Source organism: Gossypium hirsutum, chromosome A06, assembly GCF_007990345.1.
Source record: "Gossypium hirsutum isolate 1008001.06 chromosome A06, Gossypium_hirsutum_v2.1, whole genome shotgun sequence".
NCBI classification, from domain to species: domain Eukaryota; kingdom Viridiplantae; phylum Streptophyta; class Magnoliopsida; order Malvales; family Malvaceae; genus Gossypium; species Gossypium hirsutum.
Window position 1 is genome coordinate 27,956,887 of NC_053429.1, and position 25,376 is coordinate 27,982,262.

Genomic DNA, 25,376 nt, shown 5'->3' on the forward strand with positions numbered 1-25,376 from the left:
AATCCGTTTTATTCCAAGTTCGATATCAGTCAATATTTTTCAATATCAATCAATTTATCAATATCATTCAGTAACAGTCAGTCATTCAGTACCTTTATTTATCCCTATTAACATGACTTGGACATTGACGGATACACGGATCCAACCAACACACCATTCCGTCACTTAGTGCCTCATCGGCTTTGCCGAAGTAAACAGTAACAGTACGGTACTCAGTATCTCATCAGATTAAACCGAAGTAACAGTAGCAGTACGAAACACATGGTGCCTCATCAACTCGAAGTCGAAGTAACAGTACGACACTTATAGTGCCTCATCGACTCAAGGTCGAAGTATCCCTGAACACTTCCAATCCTATGGCATGCCAACTATATTCGACTTAGCCCGAATACAGTTAATAGGGTTTTCAATTCACATTTAATTTTTCAACCAATACACATTTCAATTAATCACATATATTCTCAATTCAATACAATTCACTTTACTTTTCAATAACAAATATTCAAATTTCACAATAATCACATATTCATATTAATTTCATCACATTCCCAATCAATTTAATTTTCAATATAACACACATTCAATATTCAATTTCCACATCAATCACATAATCCATATAAATTCAATAAATTTATCACATACCAAATCAATCCATTTCAATTGTAAAACTCAATACAAATAATTCTCACCTTAATTATTTACCATAACATTTAATCAAAATACAACAATTAAAAATTAAATTCACTTTTCAATTTCAACCAATGTTCACTCCAATTCAAATAATCATTTCAATGCACTTACGATACATATTAAATAATAATTTCAACAATTAAATATTAAGTTCGGATTATAGAAATACAAACTGTAATTTCTGAGCTAACCCTTGTTGACTTTGCCTTTTCCTTCTTTAGCCAAGGTTTTCCGGAACAACGTTAGCTACAGAAGTTAAAACAATTTTCATAATCATTAATACAATACTAATTTAGATTTAATATTTAAATTTCTTATTCAATTTCTACTTTAATTTCAATTTTAATCTTAACTAAATTCACTTACTTTTCTATCTCAATTCATACCTTGTTTCTACTCAATTTTCAACCAAACTTAGACATAACTATCTAAATTTCATCAATAAACTCTAATCTAAAACTTCTTGCAATTTAGTCCCTACTATGTAAAACTAATAGCTTCTTTTACAATTTAATCCTTTAATCAATTCTAACTAAAATTTCTATCAATTAAACCCCTAATTCATATTTTTTGTTCAACATGAACTATATTTGAAAACCTATGAACTTCCAAAATATTAACTTAATTTTATCAAAACCTTGTTTTAAAACTTCAAAAACATCAAAATTAAAAGAAAAGGAATTAATTGACTTACCTATTTAAGTTCCAAGCTTTAAAATCCCTATTTCTCCCTTTTCTTTTCTTTTCTTCTTTCCCTTCTCTGTTTTCGAATGATTCTGTTCCTTTATGCTTTGTTTTGTTTGTGGATTACAGAAAAACCATTGGGTCTTCTACCTGTTAAGTCTGTGGCCAGAGAAGAAATAGAACCTGTTCAATACTTGCTTAAGGCATTTTGCACCTTGCTCAGTTGCTCTGCCAAATAATAAAAAATCATCAGCAAAAAAGATGTGTGAAATACTCGAACCTCAACGTAAGAGCATAATTGGTTCCCAAGACCCTTCTTCAAATGTAAAAAGAAAGAGGATCTCTTTGCGTCACTCCTCTTAATGGGATGAAACCTTAAGAGGATCTCTTTGCGCCACTCCTCTTAATGGGATGAAACCTTCCGAGAGAAAGCAGTTCCAAAGTAGTTTCATCGAAGATGAGGAAACACACCGCATATAAATGTATTTACTTATTAATGTATTTTTTATTTCATATTGTTTAAAGATTTCAATTATTTTTATTTAATGTATTTTTTATTTTTAACTATTTTATTTATAAAATCAAATAATTATTGCAAATATCATTAAATGAATGAAAAATAATAATATGCTTATAAAAATAATTAAAAATAAAAAGTACATTAATTAAAAATAAAAATATTTAAAAATATCATCAAAACAATATTTAAAAATAAAAAAAAGTTTGAAACAACATGAAATAAAAAAATACATTAATATGCTTATAAAAATAATGGAACCTCAGACTCAATGATGTAATCGCAATTATCTACCATCTAATTGAATGAGCTAATATGTTAAAAATATTAATAAAAAATAAAAAAGCTTGATCAAGCAAATGAAATAAAAACTGCAAATGCGAGTAATAGAGGAATTGAACTCGATACCCAAGAATGCAATTGCAACTATCTATCTAACGAAATAACTAATATGTTTAAAAAAAATAATTAAAAATTTAAAAAGCTTGAAACAACATGAAATATGAGTAAGAGAGAAATCAAACTTGAGACTCAAATATAAAAGCATTAATATTTAACCATTTGGTCAAAGCTAAAAACACATATAATTAGAAGCGTTTTCCTACCATATTTAATGGATAATCACCGTATATAATAACTTTATGTGTAAATAAAAAATTGTTTAAAAGATATTATACTTGTTTGTATTTTATTTAATTGACGATAAAAATACAAATGTATATTAAATATATATATACACAAAAATATATTATAATAAATATAATATTTTATTCAATATTTAACCCATTATAATATTTTTAATATAATAATTGGTACATATTATAAGAGTTTTTAATTGTATTATTAAATATAATATCACATTAATACTATTATTATAATAATAACTATTATTAAAATATTATTTTAATATATTATATATTATTGTACCCAAAATTTTAGTTTAATATATTTTTAATAATATATTAACTAATAATATTTTTTTGTAAAATTATTCTTTTTAGATTATTTTAATATATTAAAAAAACAAATAAGTTATCGACCTTGTCATATGATAAATACAGTTGGATAAATATAAATACAAATATAATATTGAAAAAGTATCCATCCATTCGTATTTTGTTGGTCGTAAAAACTAAGGAAAAAAATTATAATCACAAATACAAGCGACATGCGGTTGATAAAAACCAAGGACCGTTATTATTTGCACCAAAAATAATCTGATTAAAGAAAAGGGCTAACAACAAACAAACGAGAACGACACACACAAACGCAGACTTCACAGGCAGAAGTAGAAGAAGAAGAAAAAAAAGCGAATTAGGAAACTAAAAGTTAATCCATAAGAAGGTAGGATTCTCTCTCTTTCTTTTCAAGTTTTAAAACTCATAATTTGTTTTAGTTCTTCAGTTTTTTTTTTTTGAAAATTAAATCAGCAATTCAGTTTATTTTTTCTTTGGAGATTTTCCGTCGTTAGAAGATCCTACTTAATTGAACTTTTGATCTGATTAAATCGATCTTTCTTTTTCTCATTGGTCTCAATGAGGATTAGCTGATTAGTATAATTGTTAGGGTTTATCAGTATCCGCTTATATAAGCATTCAATTTCGTGGTTTATTGGATCGAGCAGTGCGGAGAAGTTTCCAGTGCAAGTAAAGAAGAGGAAAGAAGAAGAGTTTGGAATTTGAGGTGGTAGACTTGTAGTATTCTATGTAATTCTAAATTTATTTTGAGAATGTATTATTGATATTATGTTTTCCATGTAAATATAACTTAGTTGCTAGAAAAATTTAACTTCTTTTTTTATCAGTAAAATCAATTCCAATCTAAGTTCCCCTCAACTTTGATTTAGATTCATAAGTTTCAGAGTAGTGCTTTTTGTTGTAACTTATTCATTCAATTTGTTGCGGTTTACATATGGCTAGGGAATTGGGCGTAGCAAATTTTGTGTGGTTGTGGTTGTTTTAGTAGCAAATGAATGAATCATGATGACTGGGATCAGGAGGGATAGTTGTCGATGGGCACTCCTGACAACAAACTATCTGATCTGATTGATATAGTTAAGTCGTGGATCCCTAGAAGGAATGAGCCGCCGAATGTGTCGAGGGACTTTTGGATGCCCGACCAGAGTTGTAGGGTATGCTACGAGTGTGACTCCCAATTTACAGTTTTTAACCGTAGACATCATTGTCGACTTTGTGGCCGAGTTTTTTGTGCCAAGTGTACTGCAAACTCAGTTCCTGCCCCATCTGATGAGCCAAGGGCTGGTCGGGAAGATTTGGAAAGGATTAGGGTATGCAATTATTGTTTCAAGCAATGGGAGCAGGGGATAAGAACTGCTGAGAATGGGACTAAAGTACCTAGTCCTGGTCTCAGTCCATCACCATCTGCAACAAGCTTGGCCAGTTCCAAGTCCAGCTGCACTGGTGTTAGTAGTAGCAGCACTGTTGGTTCTACTCCATATTCAACTGGACCTTACCACTGTGTGAATTTTAATTCCGTTGTTAGCCCTTGTGGATCTGCTCAGATGAATGGATCTGCTGAACAAAACAATGAGACATTTGCAACGAGCACAAATCCAAGTTCAGCCATTGTAGATTCTTCTTCAAACCATTTTGGCTTTTGTGGTAACAGGTACCTTTGTCCTTTCTGATGTATTTTTGAGTGAGCAGAAATGTTTTGTACCTTTTGTTACCTTGTCAAATTTTCTTCAACTTCAGATCACTAGCATGCATTGACTGAATACATAATCTCAGGTTCTTGTGCTTTTTATTTATGATTTTGAGCTACTGATCAAAACCTAATGCTTTCTTAACTGTTGGTTCCTGGAGTGATGATGAATATGATGATTATGCTGCATATCGCTTGGATTCAGAATCAAGGCAAGATTGTCATTCCAAAGAGTATTTTGGTGCTATCAATATTGATGAAATTGACTGTGCTTATGGATCAGTTAAACTTCAACCTAATGGGGAGAACCTTTATGCAAAATCTTTGAGTGGCTCACCTTTAGCTGAGAATTCCAATAAACAAATTGTGGATGGGATTAAGAAATTTGAAGAAATAAATGGGAAAGAGAATGCCGAGGAGGGTGAAGCTCTTGATTATGAAGTGGATGGTACAAATGTCAAGCCTGTGGATTTTGAGAATGATATGCTACTGTGGCTCCCTCCAGAACCTGAGGATGAAGAGGATGAGAGAGAAGCTGCTCTATTCGATGATGATGATGAGGGTGCTACAGGGGAGTGGGGATATTTGCGCTCTTCAAATAGCTTTGGCAGTGGGGACTACCGAAGTAGGGATAAGTCCACTGAGGAGCACAGGCAGGCCATGAAAAATGTGGTGGAAGGGCATTTTAGAGCTTTGGTAGCTCAGATTTTGCAGGTTGAAAACCTCTTTGTGGATAATGAGGACGGTGCACAAAGTTGGTTGGATATAATAATTTCTTTGTCTTGGGAAGCTGCAACACTTTTGAAGCCAGATACAAGCAAGGGAGGTGGAATGGATCCTGGAGGATATGTGAAAGTTAAATGCATAGCTTCTGGGCATCGCAGTGAAAGGTAATATCACCAAACACATTCTAAAATTTGTTAATGTTCTGCATAAAGGATGCAACTTCACTTGTTTTTGTTTAGGAATTCTCAGTATGTGACAGATAACAAATCAATCATACAAATAACCTGTATTGTTAGTAATCAATTCTATTTTTGATTTCAAGACAGTTAACCAAAGGCAATATCACTGACTTTGTTTTAAAATTTGTTAATGTTCTGCAAAAAGGCAACTGCACTTGTTTTTATTGAGAATTCTTAGCGTGTGACAGCTTTCAGATCAATCATATAAATAACTTGTCGTTAGTAATCAATTCTATAGTTGATTACAAGACACTTAACCGTGTTTCATGGCATGAGCATCTGGTCATTACGTCTTGAAAGATATTTAGTTGTTATTTTGTCCAATATACTTTAAGTATCTATATAATTACCAAATTTCAATGTCAGAGGTTGGTAATTTCCAATATATCAAATGGTTCATTCTTTTCCTCAATTCTGTTGATGGGTACTATCTAACTCATTGCAGTTCTTTGACTTATTGGGCATGAGTTAATGGCTAAAGTTCTTTCTCCTAATATATCCCTTCCTGATTGGCTATTATTTGTGAATTTCCTTCATATTTGTGTCCAAGCATTCATGAAGAATGATTTTGCTGTGATTTTTAATGTTCATTTGGGGGAACAGAGAGAATAATCGGGAGAGATTGTTGGCTTATGTTAGTTGGATTATATATTGGTCTTAATGGAAAAAAAAAGTATAATTAATAATCAATGTAAAGGCGTTGCCAAAAGAAAGCTTTGAACATTCTGCAGTTCTTTCTACGTGCCATTTTATTATGTTAATAGGATTCTGATTCTTTTTTAATAATTTTTTTTTCTAGTGCTGTGGTAAAAGGAGTTGTTTGTAAGAAAAATGTGGCTCATCGACGAATGACATCAAAAATAGATAAACCTCGTTTTCTAATCCTTGGAGGAGCTTTGGAATTTCAGCGCATTTCTAACCACTTGTCAAGTTTTGATACGTTGTTGCAGCAGGTTTGTGTCTTTAACTGTTTCCTTCTATATTGATTGTCTATTAACCCTAGGTTCCTAAAAGGGGCAAACCTGGAAACCATTCTTTTGATTCTCACCTTACAGAACATGAAGCAGTTAAGGCTAAGTTTTATTTTTACGAGCTTATTCTCCTCTTTCAGGAAATGGACCATCTTAAGATGGCAGTTGCTAAAATTGATGCACATCATCCTAAGGTTCTTTTGGTGGAGAAATCTGTGTCCAGATATGCCCAAGAGTATCTTCTTGACAAAGGCATATCACTTGTTCTCAATATTAAGAGGCCACTTTTAGAGCGTATAGCCCGCTGCACTGGTGCTCAAATAGTTCCTTCCATTGATCGTCTTACATCACCGAAGCTAGGGTATTGTGATGTGTTCCATGTGGAGAAATTTCTTGAGGAGCATGGAAGTGCTGGGCAAGGAGGGAAGAAATTGACGAAGACTCTAATGTTTTTTGAGGGTTGCCCTAAGCCTCTGGGGTATACTGTAAGTCCTTTCAGTATACACACGCACATCCATTTCCTATTTGTCAAAACTTTTGCATGAAAATAAGGGTTATTATTTATTTGTTTTACTCTGATTATATTTATATATTCTCTTCACGTCAAGTTAAGGTGCATTTGTTTCACAAATGTGAGAACGTGATACAGACTAAACACATCACATGCTCAGCAATGTAAATGCCTGATCCTGCTAAACCTAAAATAGTGGGTAAATTGACCAGGCTCTATGGAATTAATGAACAATCATGGAAGTGTACTAAAGATTCATTTGTCATGCCTGACATGAATCAAGTATTTACTCATATATCTAAAGTGCCTGTGAAGTGTGAACACATCTGCATTTCTTTTCGTTAAAATCTGGAGCAATCAGTTTGAACCTTGTTGAAAACTGTTGGTCCTTTCCACTTGTTCCTTTCCACTCATATTGTAATACGCAGCTGTAGCTTTAGATTCAACCATCAGTTAGCTTTAGATTTGGTATCTGGTGTGGCCTTTTACAGTACTTGGCCAAATTTACTTGGAGTAATTGTAATCAGAGGAAGGACCAATGTTCTGAGCTTCATCTGACCATAACTTACACTTGTTCTTCGCCATAATCTCATTAGTTTGCACTTAACAATTCAAAGCAACCAGCATTTTTTTGGGGGTGAGAGGGTGGGGAGGTAACAGGCTTTTCCACTAAGAATATTTTGTTTTAACCATTCTCAGATTTTGCTGATGGAGCACTTACTTTGACTACTAGGTGAAAAATTAATTCAGGCCATCTGGATTCTTTTGGATGATCCTATAACTAGCTAGTGGAAAGAACCCACCTTAACATACTTTTCAATATTCAACTTGTTGGAATTCCTTAAATTAAGCAGATTTTCTACATTAGTGCTAGGAATTTCCTTGTACTATTAGCCATAATCAAATTACTAATTTTTAGGGATAGGCTAATTTCTAGAGATTATTTCCTTTTTTTATTTTTCCTGCTATTCTTTAAAAGGCTGTATTCAGATTAGAAGTAATAACAGAGAATCATTCTTCTTCCTAAAACTTGTTCATGGTATCAAGAGCATCAGGAATCCATTTGATCCTGCTCTTTCTTCTCTTTTCTTGTTCTGTTTTTCTCTGTTAGAAACCCTACTCCCATGGGTGACACCGAAAATTTCTCTGAGACTGAGATCTCACAAATAACTCAAAATCAAAGTCAAGAAATCCCACAAGGTGACCTTAACTCTTCTCTTATAATCACAAATCATCGATTAGATGGAAAAAATTTCCTGCAATGGTCACAATCTGTCCTTATGGTTCTTCGTGGACGAGGAAAAATTGGGTACATTAATGGACAAATGCCTCGACCAGCATCAACAGACTCTGGTTATGCAACTTGGGAGCTTAACAACTCAATGGTTATGGCTTGGCTTATAAATTCGATGGAAGGTCATATAAGCCGAATGTATCTTTTTTTCAAAACTGCCAAAGAAATGTGGGATGCAATCAAGGAGAATTACTCGGATCTTGGAAATACTTCCCAAGTATTCGAGATCAAATTAAAGTTGAAAGATATTCGACAAGGAACACTTGGAAGTCACTCAATATTACAACAACCTAAAGATCTTATGGCAGGAGTTAGACATGTATTATAAAGTTGATTGGGGCGAGGGCTTGGAACACACCAAGTTCATGGATCATCTTAACAAAGAACGTCTCTATGAGTTCCTAGCAGGACTAAATCGTGATCTTGATGAGGTCCAAGGACGAATACTAGGCAGAACCACACTGCCAACCATAGGAGAAGCATTTGCTGAAGTAAGGAGGGAAGAGAAACGGCGTCTTATTATGTTGGGAGACGCAAGAGAATTAAAACCATTGACCGTAGCTGGTCATCATCCTTCCGAGAACTCTGCTCTTATTTCAAGAGGCCCTCAATCTCAAAGGTTCAAAGATGGAATTGATTCTGGTTCAAAAAGGCCATGGTGTAGCCATTGTAATCGAGTTGGGCATACCAAGGAGAAATGCTTCAAACTCCATGGCTATCCTGAAGAAAAAAAACAGAAAGAAAACAAGGCAGCAATGATATCTACTACTAAAGAAGATGCTCAGAATGTTAGGCTAACCAAAACTCAACTTGAGGCTCTTCATAAACTACTCGGGACTCCTACAGCCAGTGGGTCACTAGCTATTCAAGGTACTGCTTTAAATACTACACACGAACCTATCACAACTTCCTGGATACTAGACTCGGGTGCATCCGACCACATGACAGGTAATCTAAGTTTGTTTCACACCTATTTACCTTGTCATGATCACTCTCGGATTCGCATAGTTGATGGATCTTACTCGCCGGTGGCTGGAATGGGGACAGTGAGACTTACTGAAAATTTTTCCCTTGATAAAGTTTTACATGTTCCAAATCTTTCCTGTAATTTACTCTCAATTAGCAAGCTTACCAAGGATGAAAAAGTACTTGCTGAATTTTCTGCTTTCGGTTGTGTGGTTCAGGAACAGGAATCAGGGAAGATGATTGGCACTGCTAAAGTTAATGATGGCTTATATGTTTGGAACAAAAACAGTTCAAAAGAATGGATGGCCTTATCTACATCAAAAGACGATTCTATCATGCTATGGCATCGTAGACTAGGACACCTAAATTTCATGTACTTGAAGAAACTGTTTCCTCTACTATTTCTAAATAAGAAAATTAGTTCATTGAACTGTGAAGTTTGCCAACTGTCTAAACACACTTGTGTCCCTTATCCTTTGAAACCTTATGTTCAATCTCAACCTTTCTCTTTAATTCACAGCGATCTATGGGGAGCCAGTCAAGTAAAAAACATCACAGGGGCTAGGTGGTTCATAACTTTCATTGATGACCACACTAGAGTTTGTTGGGTCTATCTCCTTAAAGAAAAATCCGAAGTCTCTAGAGTCTTCAAAAATTTTCATTCAATGATTCGAACTCAGTTCAATTCAAATATTCACACCCTTAGAACTGATAATGGGAGAGAGTACTTTAATTCTATCCTAAGTCCTTATCTTTCTGAGCAAGTAATCATACATCAAAGTTCTTGTCCTGACACTCCTCAACAAAACGGGGTTTCCGAGAGGAAAAACAGACACCTTGTAGCCGTGGCTCGTGCCCTTATGTTTACTATGGGTGTACCAAAGTATTTATGGGGAGAAGCTGTCCTCATTGCTTGTTATCTTATAAACCGACTCCCATCAAAGGTATTAAACTTTCAAACACCTTTACATACTTTTCAAAAAAATTTTCCCTTGTTTCGTGTTCCTAGTCTCCCAACCAAAACATTTGGTTGCAAAGCATTTGTCCACAACCATCAACCTAACCGATCTAAACTTGATCCTAGAGCTCACACTTGTGTCTTTATTGGTTACTCACCTGCACAAAAAGGGTACAAGTGCTACTCTCCAACCTTACACCGGATGTTTGTGTCCCTTGATGTTACTTTCTTCGAAAACGAGCCATATTTTTCAGCCTCTCATCTTCAGGGGGAGATACTTAGTGAAGATGAGACCTTGAGCAATCTTCTCATTATACCTCAAGACTCTATCAGCCCTACCACCACTACAAAACCTGCTGAAAATCCTACAGCCACTGTTATTCCTGTTTTGGAACCTGTCAGCCCTACCACAACTACAAAACCTGCTGAAAATCCTACAGCCACTGTTATTCCTGTTTTGGAACTTGTTTTTCCTATCTCCACTGTTCAGCAACAAGAAACAAGGGTGATTAATCATACTAATGAAGAAAAACAGCCCACTCATTCTGAAAAACAACAAGGAAAAACTCAGGGACTTCGTGTATACTCTCGGAGACATCAGCTGCCTGAGACCGAAACAGCAGTGCCTATGCCATCTTTACCCGAGGACTGTCCTGAGGTAGAAGTTTCACCTCCTTCATCTTCCATCCATCTTCCAATTGCAGTAAGAAAGGGCACTAGGAGCTGCACTCAAGATCCCATTTCTCGGTTTGTATCCTATGGAAACTTGTCTAAATCCTACAATGCCTTTGTTTCTAATGTTGACTCTGTAGAAACTCCAAAGAACATAGACAAGACTCCTATGGAACCCAACCTTAAATTAGGAACTGATAAGGATGGAGAAGAAGTAGACAGGGGGAGATATCAACGGGAGAAACATTTGGAAGCTGCCTACAGGATATTGAGATACTTAAAAGGACTCCTGGTAAGGGGTTGCATTTCAAGAAAAATGTTCGAAGAAATTATGGGCAAGCTGGGTTTGATTCACATCTACACTCCAGCTTGAGGGGGAGTGTTGGAATTCCTTAAATTAAGCAGATTTTCTACATTAGTGCTAGGAATTTCCTTGTACTATTAGCCATAATCAAATTACTAATTTTTAGGGATAGGCTAATTTCTAGAGATTATTTCCTTTTTTATTTTTCCTGCTATTCTTTAAAAGGCTGTATTCAGATTAGAAGTAATAAGAGAGAACATTCTTCTTCCTAAAACTTGTTCACAACTCCCCTAATCTATGCTAATTAGAGCATCACGTGAGAGCAACAGCTCGATGAGGTGCTCTTTGTCATGCATAATTTCTAGATTACATTTCAAATATAGTGTAGCAGAAACTATATTTCAATCTGTTTTGTTACCAACTGTTAGGATGGTAAGATGGATAGTGCACCTGCATAAAGCTCTGGCATGTCATGTCATGCCATGTAAATTCCCACAAATACACTAGTTAACCACTGTAACATGTATTTCCTTGATAAAAATGATGGCACTAAGTCGGGTTCAATGCTTCCTTTGTTTCAGATTTTACTCAAAGGAGCCAGTGGAGATGAGTTGAAAAGGGTGAAACATGTGGTCCAATATGGTGTTTTTGCAGCTTATCACTTGGCTGTTGAGACATCATTTCTAGCTGATGAAGGGGCTACGCTTCCAGAGCTCCCATTAAAATCTCCTTTAACTGTTGCCTTACCCGATAAACCATCAAGTATTGACAGGTCTATTTCTGTCGTACCTGGTTTTACCATCTCATCCTCCGGGAAGCCCATTGTTTCTCAAACTATAGATGAAGTGCAGAAATCCAACAAAGCAATATCTGTTAGATCATCATCTGACAGCATTGACCCACCTGGCAAATGCACTGGGGTCAGTTCATCTTGCTTGTCAAAAGGTACTCATGCTTAAATTACATCCAAGGGATCTCCCTCAGAGTTGATCGAAATTATTGGTTCACTGTCTGATTCAGGGGCGTATATATCTTATAACGATGTTCCCTCCCTAAATCATGCATTTAGCAAGGTCGATGGAGTGGATCCTAAAGAATCTGTTGAGACACCAGCTAGCACTGGAGAAGCTTTAATGGGTGACCAATTCCTATCAAAGGCCCCAGAGCAGGGTGGTGCCAATAATCATGCTGACAGCAATATGTTGTCTGCAAATCATGTAGGTGGCACAGGGTTGGCCTCCTCAAATCGAGAGACTATTAACAGCAATGAGGAGGTGGCATCCTCAAAGGAAGAGTTTCCTCCATCACCTTCAGACCACCAGAGCATTTTGGTATCGTTATCAACACGTTGTGTGTGGAAGGGAACTGTGTGTGAGCGGTCCCATCTCTTGCGAATCAAATACTATGGTAGTTTTGATAAGCCTTTGGGGCGGTTTTTACGAGATAATCTGTTTGATCAGGTAATTGTTATTTCATTTAGCAAAGATACCTTCTTCTTTGCTTCTAATTTCTACAACTTAAGATTCTTCTCATCAGAACACCCATTGTCGCTCGTGTGAGATGCCATCCGAGGCACATGTTCATTGTTATACTCATAGGCAAGGTAGCCTGACGATATCTGTCAAGAAACTACAAGATCTTCCCTTACCAGGAGAGCGGGAAGGCAAGATTTGGATGTGGCATAGATGCTTGCAATGCCCTCGAATCAAGGGATTCCCCCCAGCCACTCGAAGAGTTGTAATGTCTGATGCTGCTTGGGGTTTATCCTTTGGGAAATTTTTGGAGCTTAGCTTTTCGAACCATGCAGCTGCTAGCAGAGTTGCAAGCTGTGGTCATTCCCTTCACAGGGATTGCCTTCAATTCTATGGGTAAGTTTTTACTTAATAAATATCAAGTATTATGTATACTAAAGAATTAAGATTACTGGTTTGAATGGAGTGATCATTTGTGAAGATGGCACTTCTGGAAGGTTGGTCTTTTTCATTCTGTTTATGTGATTTGCCTAGTCTATAAGCAATCAATTTGCTTTCTCTGTGAACCATTGATCAAATGTTAGTCATATGTCATTTTGGTGATTTTGGGTAACTTATTTATCTTATGAGACTGACTTAACTTGCTTTGTTATTATCTGGATTAGCCTGTATTTATGAAGCCTGTGTCAAAAAGCAAGGGCTACATTTTTAACCAAAGAGGAAGACTGCTGCTGTCTGCTGATTCATTTGATCTTCGTGTTCTTGATTTTTACTAACTGTAGAAAAACCTAGTCCTTGAGCAAAACAAGTCACACAACTCCACAAGTGCTTATCTATGCAAGTGCATGTGCACTGGCACAGTAGTGATGTACGTTATTTTTGCAAAAATGAAAATTTGTTGGACTTATTTAAAAAAAAAAAAAATCCATTTGGCTTTTGAATTGAGCGAGTCTGCTCTGTTTGGGAATTTGGGACATATATAGTTGGTTTAAGTTGGCTTCTGAAATTCATCAGTGGATTCGTCCAGGTAACCTGGCTACATCATGTCTCCTTATTAGTTCTTCAGTCTTCTTGTTTCTATTCTTACCCAGTATAGTTTACTGGCCTAGAAGAATTATCAGGAAAATGAGATCATTATGTAGTTGAGAATATGGGCATATATCTGTGTGTACATATGTATGAGGTCTCCTTATTTAGGGACCACCTGAACTTGCCAATTGGTTGTTGCCCCAAGGAAAGTGCCTAATTCTCTTGAAGCCCTAGGCTTGACTTCAATCAAGTTACTCCCTTCTGGCTAATTAGGTTTATTTGTCATGGAGGGATGGGAAGGGTAGGGTTAATGAATGGTATGGATTGTAAGAAACAGAACACTAGAAATTATCAAAAAAATATTACTTGCCCATGGCATCCTCTCTTATTATACTGTTTTACCATTTGTAGTTTCGGGAGAATGGTTGCTTGTTTCCGATATGCTTCAATTGATGTTCATTCTATTTATCTTCCACCTTCCAAACTGGAATTTAATTATGAAAATCAAGAGTGGATGCAAGCCGAAGCAAATGAGGTTTGAATATCGGTAATACTTGTTCCTCTTCATAAAGCTATTCTTGAATCAAATAACACATAAAAGATGATTATTATGGTTTTGCAGGTGAGTAACAGGGCAGAATTCCTATTTAATGAAGTGTACAATGCACTTCAAAGGATTTCAGAGAAATTATTAGCTTCAGAGTCCCAAAATAGTGGCATAAAGGCACCTGAAAGAAGAATCTGTATCGAAGAACTGGAAGCAATGCTGCAAAAAGATAGGAAAGAGTTTCAGGTAGTTGATTTGAGATTCATCTTCACCCTGCCCCTGTCACTTATGAGCGACACTTGCTGTCTGATTGTTAATTTGTTTTTCTCTTTTGCGTAAAAGCATCTCAACATGCTGTCTGGTTTCTTATCTGTTTCCTTGGGAATCTTTGCAGGAAGTGATTTGTAAGGAGGTGAAAGTTGGCCAACCTGTTACTGACATTCTTGAAATCAATAAGTTGCGGAGGCAGATACTCTTTCTTTCTTATGTTTGGGACCAAAGGCTGATACATGTACATAGTTCGGTTAACAATAATGTCCAGGAAATCAGTTCCATCCCAAAACTTGGACTGAAGCCTGTAAGTTCTGTGGAGAAGTTTGTTGAGATGAATGTCACTCCCAAACCAAGTAAAGCCTTTAGCAGTTTTAGCTCTGCTGTAGTTGAGACCAAGCCTGATATAGACATAAATCATGGAGGCAATGCTGATGAAATCAGCAAGCCAGGTGGAGATCACAAAGAAAGGGGTATGGACCAGGACTTCCATGAAAAGAAGGAGGCTGAACCTTCTCTTTCTTCTAGTGCAACCAATTCTCTAGAATATGCAAAAGTTGTCCTGCTGGAAGGGGAATTTCCTGTTATGGCTAATTTATCTGACACCCTTGAGGCAGCATGGACTGGCAAAAGTCATCCAGCTAGTGTTGTTCCTAAGGAGAATGGTCACTCTGTTCCTGATTCAGTCATTACAGATGTGTCAGCTGCAGTAAATTCAGATCTGGGAAGTTGTGCTAGTGATTCTAATGAAGTGGAAGTGGCTCATTCTCCTCAGTCTGCTTTGCCTACTAAGGGACTTGAAAATAAGGAGAAGTCTATGAGCCAGGCAAGCATGCCGTTTCCAAATGTCCACAACTCATTTAACAAGAAATCTTTTTTCAATGCTCTAAAACTCAGTATTGGTGAGTACAATCCAGTCTATGTCTCATCATTGACGGAGTTGGAAAGGCAAAGTGGTGCCAGGCTGCTGCTTCCTATTGGTGTTAATGACACAGTAGTGCCTGTTTATGATGATGAGCCAACTAGTATTATATCATATGCACTTGTCTCATCAGATTATCACTCACAGATGTCTGAGTTGGAGAAACCAAAAGATGCTTCAGATTCTGCAGTTTCATCATCATTTTTTGATTCAGTGAATTCACTCTCACTTAATTCTTTTAACGACTTATCATCTGATGCATACAGAAGTTTTGGATCTGGTGATGATAGTATCTTGTCTTTGTCTGGGTCATTTAGCTCCCTGGTTTCCGACCCTGTCTCATACACACAGGATTTGCATGCCAGAGTTTCTTTTACAGATGATGGCCCCCTTGGGAAGGTGAAGTATTCTGTAACTTGTTATTATGCAAAGCGTTTTGAGAGCTTGAGGAGGACTTGCTGCCTTTCAGAGCTGGATTTTGTACACTCTCTCAGTCGTTGTAAGAAGTGGGGTGCTCAAGGTGGGAAGAGCAATGTCTTCTTTGCAAAAACTTTAGATGATCGGTTTATAATCAAACAAGTTACAAAGACGGAACTAGAATCGTTCATCAAGTTTGGACCAGCTTATTTCGAGTATTTATCTGATTCAATCAGTACAAGAAGCCCAACTTGCCTGGCAAAGATTTTGGGTATATATCAGGTATTATTTATTAATATTACCTATGTAGTTATTTAGCTTAGATTGCTAACCTGTATGAAGAGTATTTGGAGTTCATGACTGAAGTTTTGGTTAATAATTCCAGGAAAAGAAATTGTTTTAGTAGCCCAATGCATTTGTTATCTATTGCTTTTCCTGTAACTATGCTTTCCAATTCTTTTTTTCAAAAGACTCTTAGGGATATTTGTTTGTGTGCATCTCCTTACTGATTTAAACATGAACTTCAACTTTGGTTTAGATTTGTGTCCAAACATGGTGTGTTAACACTTGATATTCTGATGTTATAAAGCCTGAGAATTGAAGTGCTTAACTGCATTTCTCTGGGAAGATTTTTGATGTTCCTGTACTTTTACTGAATACAAGTTCTAAATATAAATATTAGGTTTTTCTTTTTTGAGATAAATTTACTATGATTTTTGGTTTAACTTTTTTTCTGGTGTCATTGTCTTGAAGGTTTCATCGAAGCACCTTAAAGGTGGGAAGGAGTCAAAAATGGACGTTTTGGTGATGGAAAATCTTCTCTTCAGGCGTAATATTGCAAGGCTTTATGACCTTAAAGGATCCTCTCGATCTAGGTATAACCCTGATACAAGTGGTAGCAACAAAGTCCTTTTGGACCAGAATTTGATCGAAGCAATGCCAACGTCTCCAATTTTTGTTGGAAGCAAGGCAAAACGTTTGTTGGAAAGAGCTGTCTGGAATGACACTTCCTTTCTTGCTGTAAGTTTCAATCTAACTTACTCATTTTGATCTTACTGTGCTACACTCACTATTTTGAAGATTTAAAGATTTTCCTTTTTATTTTCATAATCCGCTGTGAATGAAATAAGTTATAGTGGTGCGGCATAAATTTTGGTAGTTATCATGCTGACCTGAGAGAAACAATAGCAGTTAATATAGGATTCGGTTCTTCTTACTAGCATTATATTTTACTATACAATTGAGTGGTGATGTTTGCTCTGATTTTTCTGCTATGGCATGCATATGAGCTAATTGAACTGATCCAATGGTCAGAGTAATGTTTTCTGATAAATTAGTCAGAGCTGAATGCTTATATTTTTCTAATAATTACATATGCACTTTTGGCACAGTTAATCGATGTAATGGATTACTCATTACTGGTTGGTGTGGATGAGGAAAAACATGAGCTGGTTCTTGGAATAATCGATTTCATGAGACAATACACATGGGACAAGCACCTTGAAACTTGGGTGAAAACCACAGGCATACTTGGCGGGCCTAAAAACGAATCTCCTACTGTGATATCGCCCCAACAGTACAAGAAACGATTCAGAAAAGCTATGACAGCTTATTTTCTTATGGTGCCCGACCAGTGGCCATCTCCAACAGTTGTTCCTAGTGGATCACAGACAGATGTTTGTGAAGAAAATACACAAGGCGGTACTTGTGCGTGTTGAATGAAAATGTAAATCCTTTCGGACATGGGTATATTCATTTTTTAGTTCTTTTCATATAGTTGTATTCAAATATATATTAGACAACAAAGCTCTTGCAATATGTAGGTTCAATGCCCATTCATCTTTTCTTTTTTAAATTTTGTATTCCTTCCAATTGTAATTTGTAATTGCTGCCACAGTTGTATTATTATCTGTTAATTATTTCGTTGTAAGCAGAAACTTGTAGTGAGTTTTTTTCCTGCATACTTTTTTATGAATGCATTCTTTCTATCTACCTTTTTATCCTCCTTTTCAACTCCATTTTGTTTAAAATTATAGTATACGATGCAGCTTATTCTGAAGTATTACATATATTTTTTTTATATTAAGATTAAATGAATATATTATAAAAGTTTATAAAAATTTAAGAAATGATGACTAAAATTCTAAAAAAAAAGGAAGAAAAGAAATGGTAACTAGAATAATAATAAAATTGAGATGTTAACAAAACCTTTTAAAAAATTTTAAAAATAATTATAAAAAAAAAACTCATTTGATGGTCATTTGAATTTAAAAATCTACACGTACTAGATTAGCCTTTATCATTAGGCTTTCTTTCTCATTGCTTGCTTTTGAACTTAGTATTTTAATCCTTATTATATTTTATGTAATATTTATATTAGGTATATAATATTTTTTATTAAAATTTATTTCAAATATATAACATTTATAATGGTTATATTTTAATAATATTTAGAATATATGTTATATATTTAAATTATAATTTACAAATAATTATCATTAATTGCTTATAAATATTTACAATTTATTTTTCATACAAGTTATAATAACTTACATTTTATATTCTTACTAAATTATCATAATATTAACTAATTTAAACATCATTTAAATGCATATTTTACTTCTCAAATGTATTTTTTTACAGTACTTTTTTCATAACAATTTCCAAAAACAATAAGAATTTTGTCCTAAATTAGTGTCACTCATGGTAAATTTAGTTAAGAAATAAAAAAAATTATTTTTTTTATTTTTTTACAAAGTAACAATTATTATGAGTGTTTTTATCTTTTTTTACATTTTTATATAAACTTTTTAGTAACCATTTTAAATCCAGAACAAATTATAAAAACAAAGATTTAGAGTTGTCCATCCACAGTAGCTAGTTTCAAAATAATTTCAAGCACAACTCCGTTTTGGTGCTACTTGGCAGCCCATTTTATTATTTAAAGTATTTAAAAATAATTAAATTTAAATATATTTTTTCTTATTTAAATCAAATCAAATTGATTTGAGGCATGAAAATTTTTGTTTAAGCTAAACTTAGATAGACATGCTACTCAATTTATGATAAATTTATTCACGTTTGGCGGTACTCAGACATATTAATCTCTAAAAACTTCTTTATTAACAATTATTTTCTTTGTTGATTGACTTTTAACTCGATAGATATTGACATTGTTATCAGTGTAAGAGAACGTGAGTTTAAGTATTTTTTTTGCTTCTTTTAGCTATTAAACTTGTATTTTTTTTGGTAAAATCACCCCAAAATGCTTAGAAAAATTAACGTTTCTTAACTTTTATTGATGTGACATATATATAGATTGTCACATTGATGATATATTAATATTTAATTAATTTTTAAAATTTTTAAAAATTAAAAAATATTTTTTTACAATTCTTATACTTGTTAATAATTTTTAATTTTTAAAAAAAATTTATAATTTTTTTTGAATTTTTAATTTTTTAAAAAATAATTCAATGTTTATATGTTATCCACGTGGCAGTCCACATGTATGTCACATCAATAAAGTTAAAATGTATTAATTTTTTCATCTATTTTTAGGTAATTTGACAAAAACACGAGTTTAAAAGCTAAAAAATGATGAAAGATTAAATAGAGAGCTAAAATAATTTTTTTTATAAAATTGGATGGCTAAATAAATCATTATGCCATGTTTTTAAAATACAAAATTTTTTAATTTTATGAGTATAATATTTAAGGGTATTTAAATTGTTAATTTAGTAAATAACTAAATTAAATTATTAATAATTAAAATTTAAAACTCTTAACATATGAACTTAGATTATTATTAAAACCCGTACAATATTTAAATTAACCGTTAATTGAACATTTAACTTTCATTAATTCGGTTGATTTTTGAATTAATCGAAATTTGTAACATATTCTAAGTTTAAAACATGACAATAATTATAACGATTTTTTTAGTTTAAAACATGAAAAAAGAAAAAAACCAAGTAACACAATGAGAATACTAAATTAAAAACCATTAAGAAAATAATATATACTTTGAAATAACATAATAAATTATTTAATTTTAATTAAATTGATAATATTTTTTCCTTTAGAAAATTACATCACATTCATTGGATTAATATATATTTGACTTATATATATATGTGTGCGCGCCATATAATATTTATTGTATTAATTTTGGTGAATCGATTAATTAATTACTTTTGAACTGAATTAATTGATAATTAAATTTTTAATTGATCTCGATTGAATTAATTTTAATGACCGATCGATTTACTAAATTAATTTGATTTTAACCACACATAATATATATATATGTGTGTGTGTGAGCGCGCGCGCCATATAATATTTATTGTATTAATTTCGGTGAATTGATTAATTAATTACTTTTGAACTGAATTAATTGATAATTAAATTTTTAATTGATCTTGATTGAATTAATTTCAATGACCGATCAATTTACTAAATTAATTTGATTTTAACCACACATAAATTATATTTTAGTGTTTAGAAAGTTATCTAATAATTAAATTTGAGTGTAATTGCTTGTAACTACACAAAGATGATATATTTGGGTAACTATTGTAATTGATAGGTGTAACTGAATTGGGTGTAATTGGAGTATCCCAATTATAATTTCCAATTATTAGGGGAGGGTGAGAATTAGAGTATTTATACTCAAATCTAGTTTTAAAAATTATTTTTATTTAAGTTATAAAAATTATATTATAAGCATGGACACATACGAGTATTTGGAATGATTATGATAAAAATTTTCTTATATTATAACCTATAAAATTATAATATAATTTTTTTGTATTTTATAAAGTTATAACAAAAAAATTGCATTATTTAAATCCTAATTTTTTTTCTAAAATCATGGTAAAAAAATTATCATAAAAAATAAATTACATGTTATAAAAGTGTTATAGTATCATATATTTATTTATAAAAAAATTATGGACAAGAAGCATCTACATAACTTATTTATACCTCCATATTATAATTTTTTAAATTATAACTTACTAAAATTATGGAAAAACATTATATTATTTATAAGAAGTGGTGGACCTATTTATAAATGTTATATATTATAATTTTTATATTATTTTTACTTAATTTACATATTATAAAAATTAATATAACCTAGCATACGTATTTCTCAAAATTAAATTTATGTAATTTTTTTATGATTAAAGTTATAAATTATTTGGACTATGAACCCAAATATTATAAGGTAAATATTTTCTTGTACCATATCGTGGTGTATGATACCATTTGAAAGAATGGTGCTAGACATAAACACCATAAATATCTTGCGAACTTTTTAATTTAAAACATTTAAGGCTTCAAAATATGATTGAGAAAACATTTTTTGTTCTAAAAAAGTATTTCTCATATTAACAACATACAAAAATAAGTTTGGATCGTAGAAGCATGTTGCATATTTCTCAGTTTCAATTATAAGTGGAATTGAGATAATCTATACTTCAAAGACTACATGGAATAAAGAAATCTAAATAATCATAATGATGTAAATTCAAATTTAGATGATGATGAACTCAACTAAGGATCATCAAATGACGATGAGGAGCATATGTTAAATATTAACTAGGAAATGATCCAATAAATATGCATTCTAACAATTAGATAAAATTGCATATGATATTTATTTATTTTTTGTTATTTTTATTAGTAATCGAATTACCAACTATTTTTTTAGACTAACATAATACATATGGTCATTTGATTTTAATTTTTGTTACTTGTTTAGAAATTATTCTTATCAAACTAATAATTTTTCATAGTAATTAATATTCTTGAAATATAAAATACATAACTGTGTAATTATAATTTATACTACCAAATATAAAATTCGACTCTATCAGCAAAACCAATGGAATCTGGCAAACGCACCATTCATAAACATATGGCTTAGTTCGGATGGGCAGCGTGTTTACCTCCGGTGAGGTTAAAAACTGTGGTGGTAATGAGATTAGTTACTGTAGTGGTGAGATTGGATACTATAGCAGTGGGATTAGAAATAGCGGTGGATGTGTGTTTGGATTCAAACGCAGCTATAGCGGTGAGTTGAGAATAAAAAATGACCATTATAGACATTAGTTTACAATGTATTTATAATAAAATAAATAATTAAATTTATATTAACAATAAATAATATAATATAACATAAAATAAAATTTTATTTTTTTATAAAATGATAATTAAACTATTAAAATCATATGTAATAAAATTTAAATATTTTAAATTACATTAATAATAAATAATAAAATATATTTAAATTATTTTATATTAAATAATAAATAAAATTTTATATTTATGACAATAAATTTATATATTTATTAAATTGTTATATAAAAATTAAATAATAATATCTAATAATATTTTGCTTTCTATAAAACCCAAAAAAATAGAAAAAAGAGAACAAGAGTAATAAAGAAAATGACCTCAGCTTTTTCTTTATGACACATTTGGCTCTAGTGAAAATTGAGAGCAACATCGTGGTGAGAGTTTTCAATTGCATCGCACCTCAAGTCTTCCAAACAATGCGAAAAGGAATATTCACCCAAAATTCCATTTTACCATGGGTAAACTCTAATCCAAAGGAATCCTATACCTTCTCAAGGCACTTCTGAAACAAGAAATGGACTGCTTTAAACACTTGTGCTATTGCTTCTTGGTGGGCTTCTTCATTTCCTTCAGGGAAGCATATCCAAATCAAATTGAAGACTTCTTTTTGGGCCATTAGCCACATTCAATTGCACCCCACAAGCTACAAACTTGCCAGACAAGCCTCCAATGTGATCTTTTGGCGCTCCTTTCATCTCCTTTCATCTCCTTTCAAAATATTTCCTTTCCCTCCTCACTTCTCTCTCCCTTCCATTTCCTTTCTCCTGTTCAGTGTTGAACCCTCTCCTTTTATCTGGGCTTTGGTACCTGGTATACTCGGCGACAAAATGGAGCAGCAGAGAAACCCAAAGATGGCTCAACAACAACAGGAACAAGAGGAGCTTGACGAAATGCAGCACGGTCCCTTCCCTGTTGAGCAGCTTCAGGTCAAATAAGAACAATCTACTATATTTCGCTTTTTGTTCCATTGTATTCAAAAGTAAGACGCTTTTCTATGTGGGTTTTTTTCTAAGTTCCCGAAATGATGTTCCTTTTCTTGATTGGTCCAATTTTTGAGAAGAAATCATAGTGAATTCTTTTTCTAGGATTCCAAAAACGAAAATGGGTTATATTTCCACCATGGGTTCTTTCCAATTTCGTTTTTTTTTTCTTTCCATTTTACCTAATTAGATGAGATCGTAGTAGATGGGTTATATTTTCTCGATTGCTGATTAGGTGGGGAATTTTCTGTTAGGGTTAGGGTTTCTTGTCAAGTTTGGACCATAGTAGATGGAGATTGTATTAACTGCTTTTTTGTTATACTGTAAGCCATTGAAAATATAAATTCTCTAGTATATCGGGCTTAAGTTATACTTTTGGATTTTGTTCTTATATATATATTTTTATTCAATTGAAGGCATCGGGCATTGCAGCTCTGGACGTAAAGAAGCTCAAGGATGCTGGTCTTTGTACGGTTGAATCTGTTGCTTATACCCCAAGGAAAGATCTTCTTCAGATCAAAGGAATCAGTGAAGCTAAAGTTGACAAGATTATGGAAGCCGGTATGCTGCTGTTTCCATAATTATGTTGTTCACTATAATCTTGTAAAGTGATTTGAAATTAAAAAAAGTTTTTAAGTCTTCTTTGGTGCTTGACAGCTTCCAAATTGGTTCCCTTGGGCTTCACCAGTGCTAGCCAGCTCCATGCTCAAAGGTTGGAGATAATTCAGATAACATCTGGGTCAAGTGAACTTGATAAAATTTTGGAAGGTGCATACGCTCTCATGTATTTTGACTTTGACTCTTTAACACTCAGTTAAAATTCACTATATGAACTGTAAATTAATTGTATGTATCATTACACACTCACTTGGTTTTCTATAGAACAGGTGGAATCGAGACTGGGTCCATTACCGAGATATATGGTGAGTTCCGTTCTGGAAAGACACAGCTTTGTCACACATTATGTGTAACATGCCAAGTAAGACCTCTTCTCTTCATTCACTGAGTTTTCTTGCAACTCATGTATATGTTGCACATACTTTTTCTGCCTAACATAACAGTAAGTGCATTTGGCCTGCTTCTAAATTTCTATGATATTTCAGCTTCCATTAGATCAAGGAGGTGGTGAGGGAAAAGCAATGTACATTGATGCTGAAGGGACATTCAGACCACAAAGACTATTACAGATAGCGGAGAGGTGATTCGTGGCTACTATGATAAGGACTGTACTGCCATGCTATGTGACAGCATTGATGGTTAACTCTGTTGTTGAATGTTGCAGGTTTGGACTGAATGGTGCTGATGTATTGGAGAATGTGGCCTATGCTAGAGCATATAACACTGACCATCAGTCTAGGCTTTTACTTGAAGCAGCTTCAATGATGGTGGAAACAAGGTATTGATAAAAAAAAGTTCCTTTGCTTGACCCTATCAAGAGGAATTATCTCTAATATAGTTGGGTAACATGGTTGATCATTTGATGGATTTCTTTTATAGGTTTGCGCTTATGATAGTTGATAGTGCTACTGCCCTCTATAGAACAGATTTTACTGGGAGGGGTGAACTCTCTGCCCGACAAATGCATCTTGCGAAGTTCCTCAGGAGCCTTCAGAAATTGGCAGATGAGGTTGGAGGCTTTTTTACATCTTTAGTTGCATTAAGCAATGAATTGCTTTCTTGCTTATGAGTCTCTTACAGTTGTATTTTCACTTGTATTTATCATGTTTTTATGTGCATTTTGTGTGACTGTAGTTTGGCGTGGCCGTTGTAATTACGAACCAAGTAGTTGCTCAAGTGGATGGTTCAGCAATCTTTGCCGGTCCTCAAATTAAGCCTATTGGCGGTAACATCATGGCTCATGCTTCCACAACAAGGTTTGTTATTGAAACTGGAAGGCCTAGTTTTTCCCTTTTCTCCCAACTACTCTTCTTCGAAAGCTTCTACTAACTATAAGCTTGTCATTGACAATAGACTGGCTGTTCGGAAGGGAAGAGGAGAGGAACGTATTTGTAAAATAATAAGCTCACCTTGCTTGGCCGAGGCTGAAGCTCGATTTCAGATTTCTCCAGGAGGTGTAGCTGATGTTAAAGACTGAGCTGTTTCAGCTCAATGTTTTCCAAACAAGTAGCCGCAAAGCTTCCTTTAATTGATCAATCAATTTGTTATTTTGTAGCCACCTGCTTCAGCTAATGAGCAAATCACAAAACTCTGCTATTTTCTTTCTTTGCAATGAAGCTTGCCAAAAATTGGAAGCATCCGTTACAAAGTCTTGCTGCTCATTTCGTCTGTATATGGAACATGTTATTACTCCTATAAAAAATAAAACAGGAAACTGAAGTGAAGTGTATATCAACCTTAAAAAACAAAATTTTTAAGGTTTAAGATTGAACTGGACATTT

At 33.5% G+C, this 25,376-nt stretch overlaps 2 protein-coding genes across 8 annotated transcripts; both read left to right on the forward strand.

Annotated features, from left to right (window-relative positions):
- The first annotated feature begins 3,076 nt into the window (after window positions 1–3,076).
- Window positions 3,077–17,843, forward strand: LOC107961642 (1-phosphatidylinositol-3-phosphate 5-kinase FAB1A). 7 transcript variants are annotated; one of them, XM_041115827.1, is made up of 15 exons: window positions 3,077–3,235; window positions 3,458–3,574; window positions 3,811–4,519; window positions 4,717–5,445; window positions 6,320–6,473; window positions 6,632–6,976; window positions 9,481–11,184; window positions 11,778–12,141; window positions 12,217–12,656; window positions 12,733–13,064; window positions 14,109–14,232; window positions 14,320–14,490; window positions 14,639–16,135; window positions 16,607–16,873; window positions 17,245–17,843. In XM_041115827.1, the coding sequence occupies exons 3-15, from the start codon at window positions 3,903–3,905 to the stop codon at window positions 17,569–17,571; spliced, it is 7,071 nt and encodes a 2,356-aa protein (XP_040971761.1). In that variant the 5' UTR covers window positions 3,077–3,235; window positions 3,458–3,574; window positions 3,811–3,902; the 3' UTR covers window positions 17,572–17,843. The 7 variants fall into 7 exon arrangements, with proteins under 7 accessions (XP_040971761.1, XP_040971759.1, XP_040971758.1 ...); XM_041115825.1 differs by having other exon boundaries at window positions 3,468–3,574; XM_041115824.1 differs by having other exon boundaries at window positions 3,516–3,574.
- A 4,675-nt stretch (window positions 17,844–22,518) lies between these two features.
- Window positions 22,519–25,324, forward strand: LOC107961644 (DNA repair protein RAD51 homolog). The gene is made up of 9 exons (XM_016897710.2): window positions 22,519–22,923; window positions 23,394–23,538; window positions 23,635–23,745; window positions 23,865–23,956; window positions 24,081–24,175; window positions 24,260–24,373; window positions 24,475–24,604; window positions 24,730–24,851; window positions 24,949–25,324. Exons 1-9 carry the CDS (start codon window positions 22,825–22,827, stop codon window positions 25,070–25,072), a joined length of 1,032 nt encoding a protein of 343 aa, XP_016753199.1. The 5' UTR covers window positions 22,519–22,824; the 3' UTR covers window positions 25,073–25,324.
- Window positions 25,325–25,376: the final 52 nt, after the last annotated feature.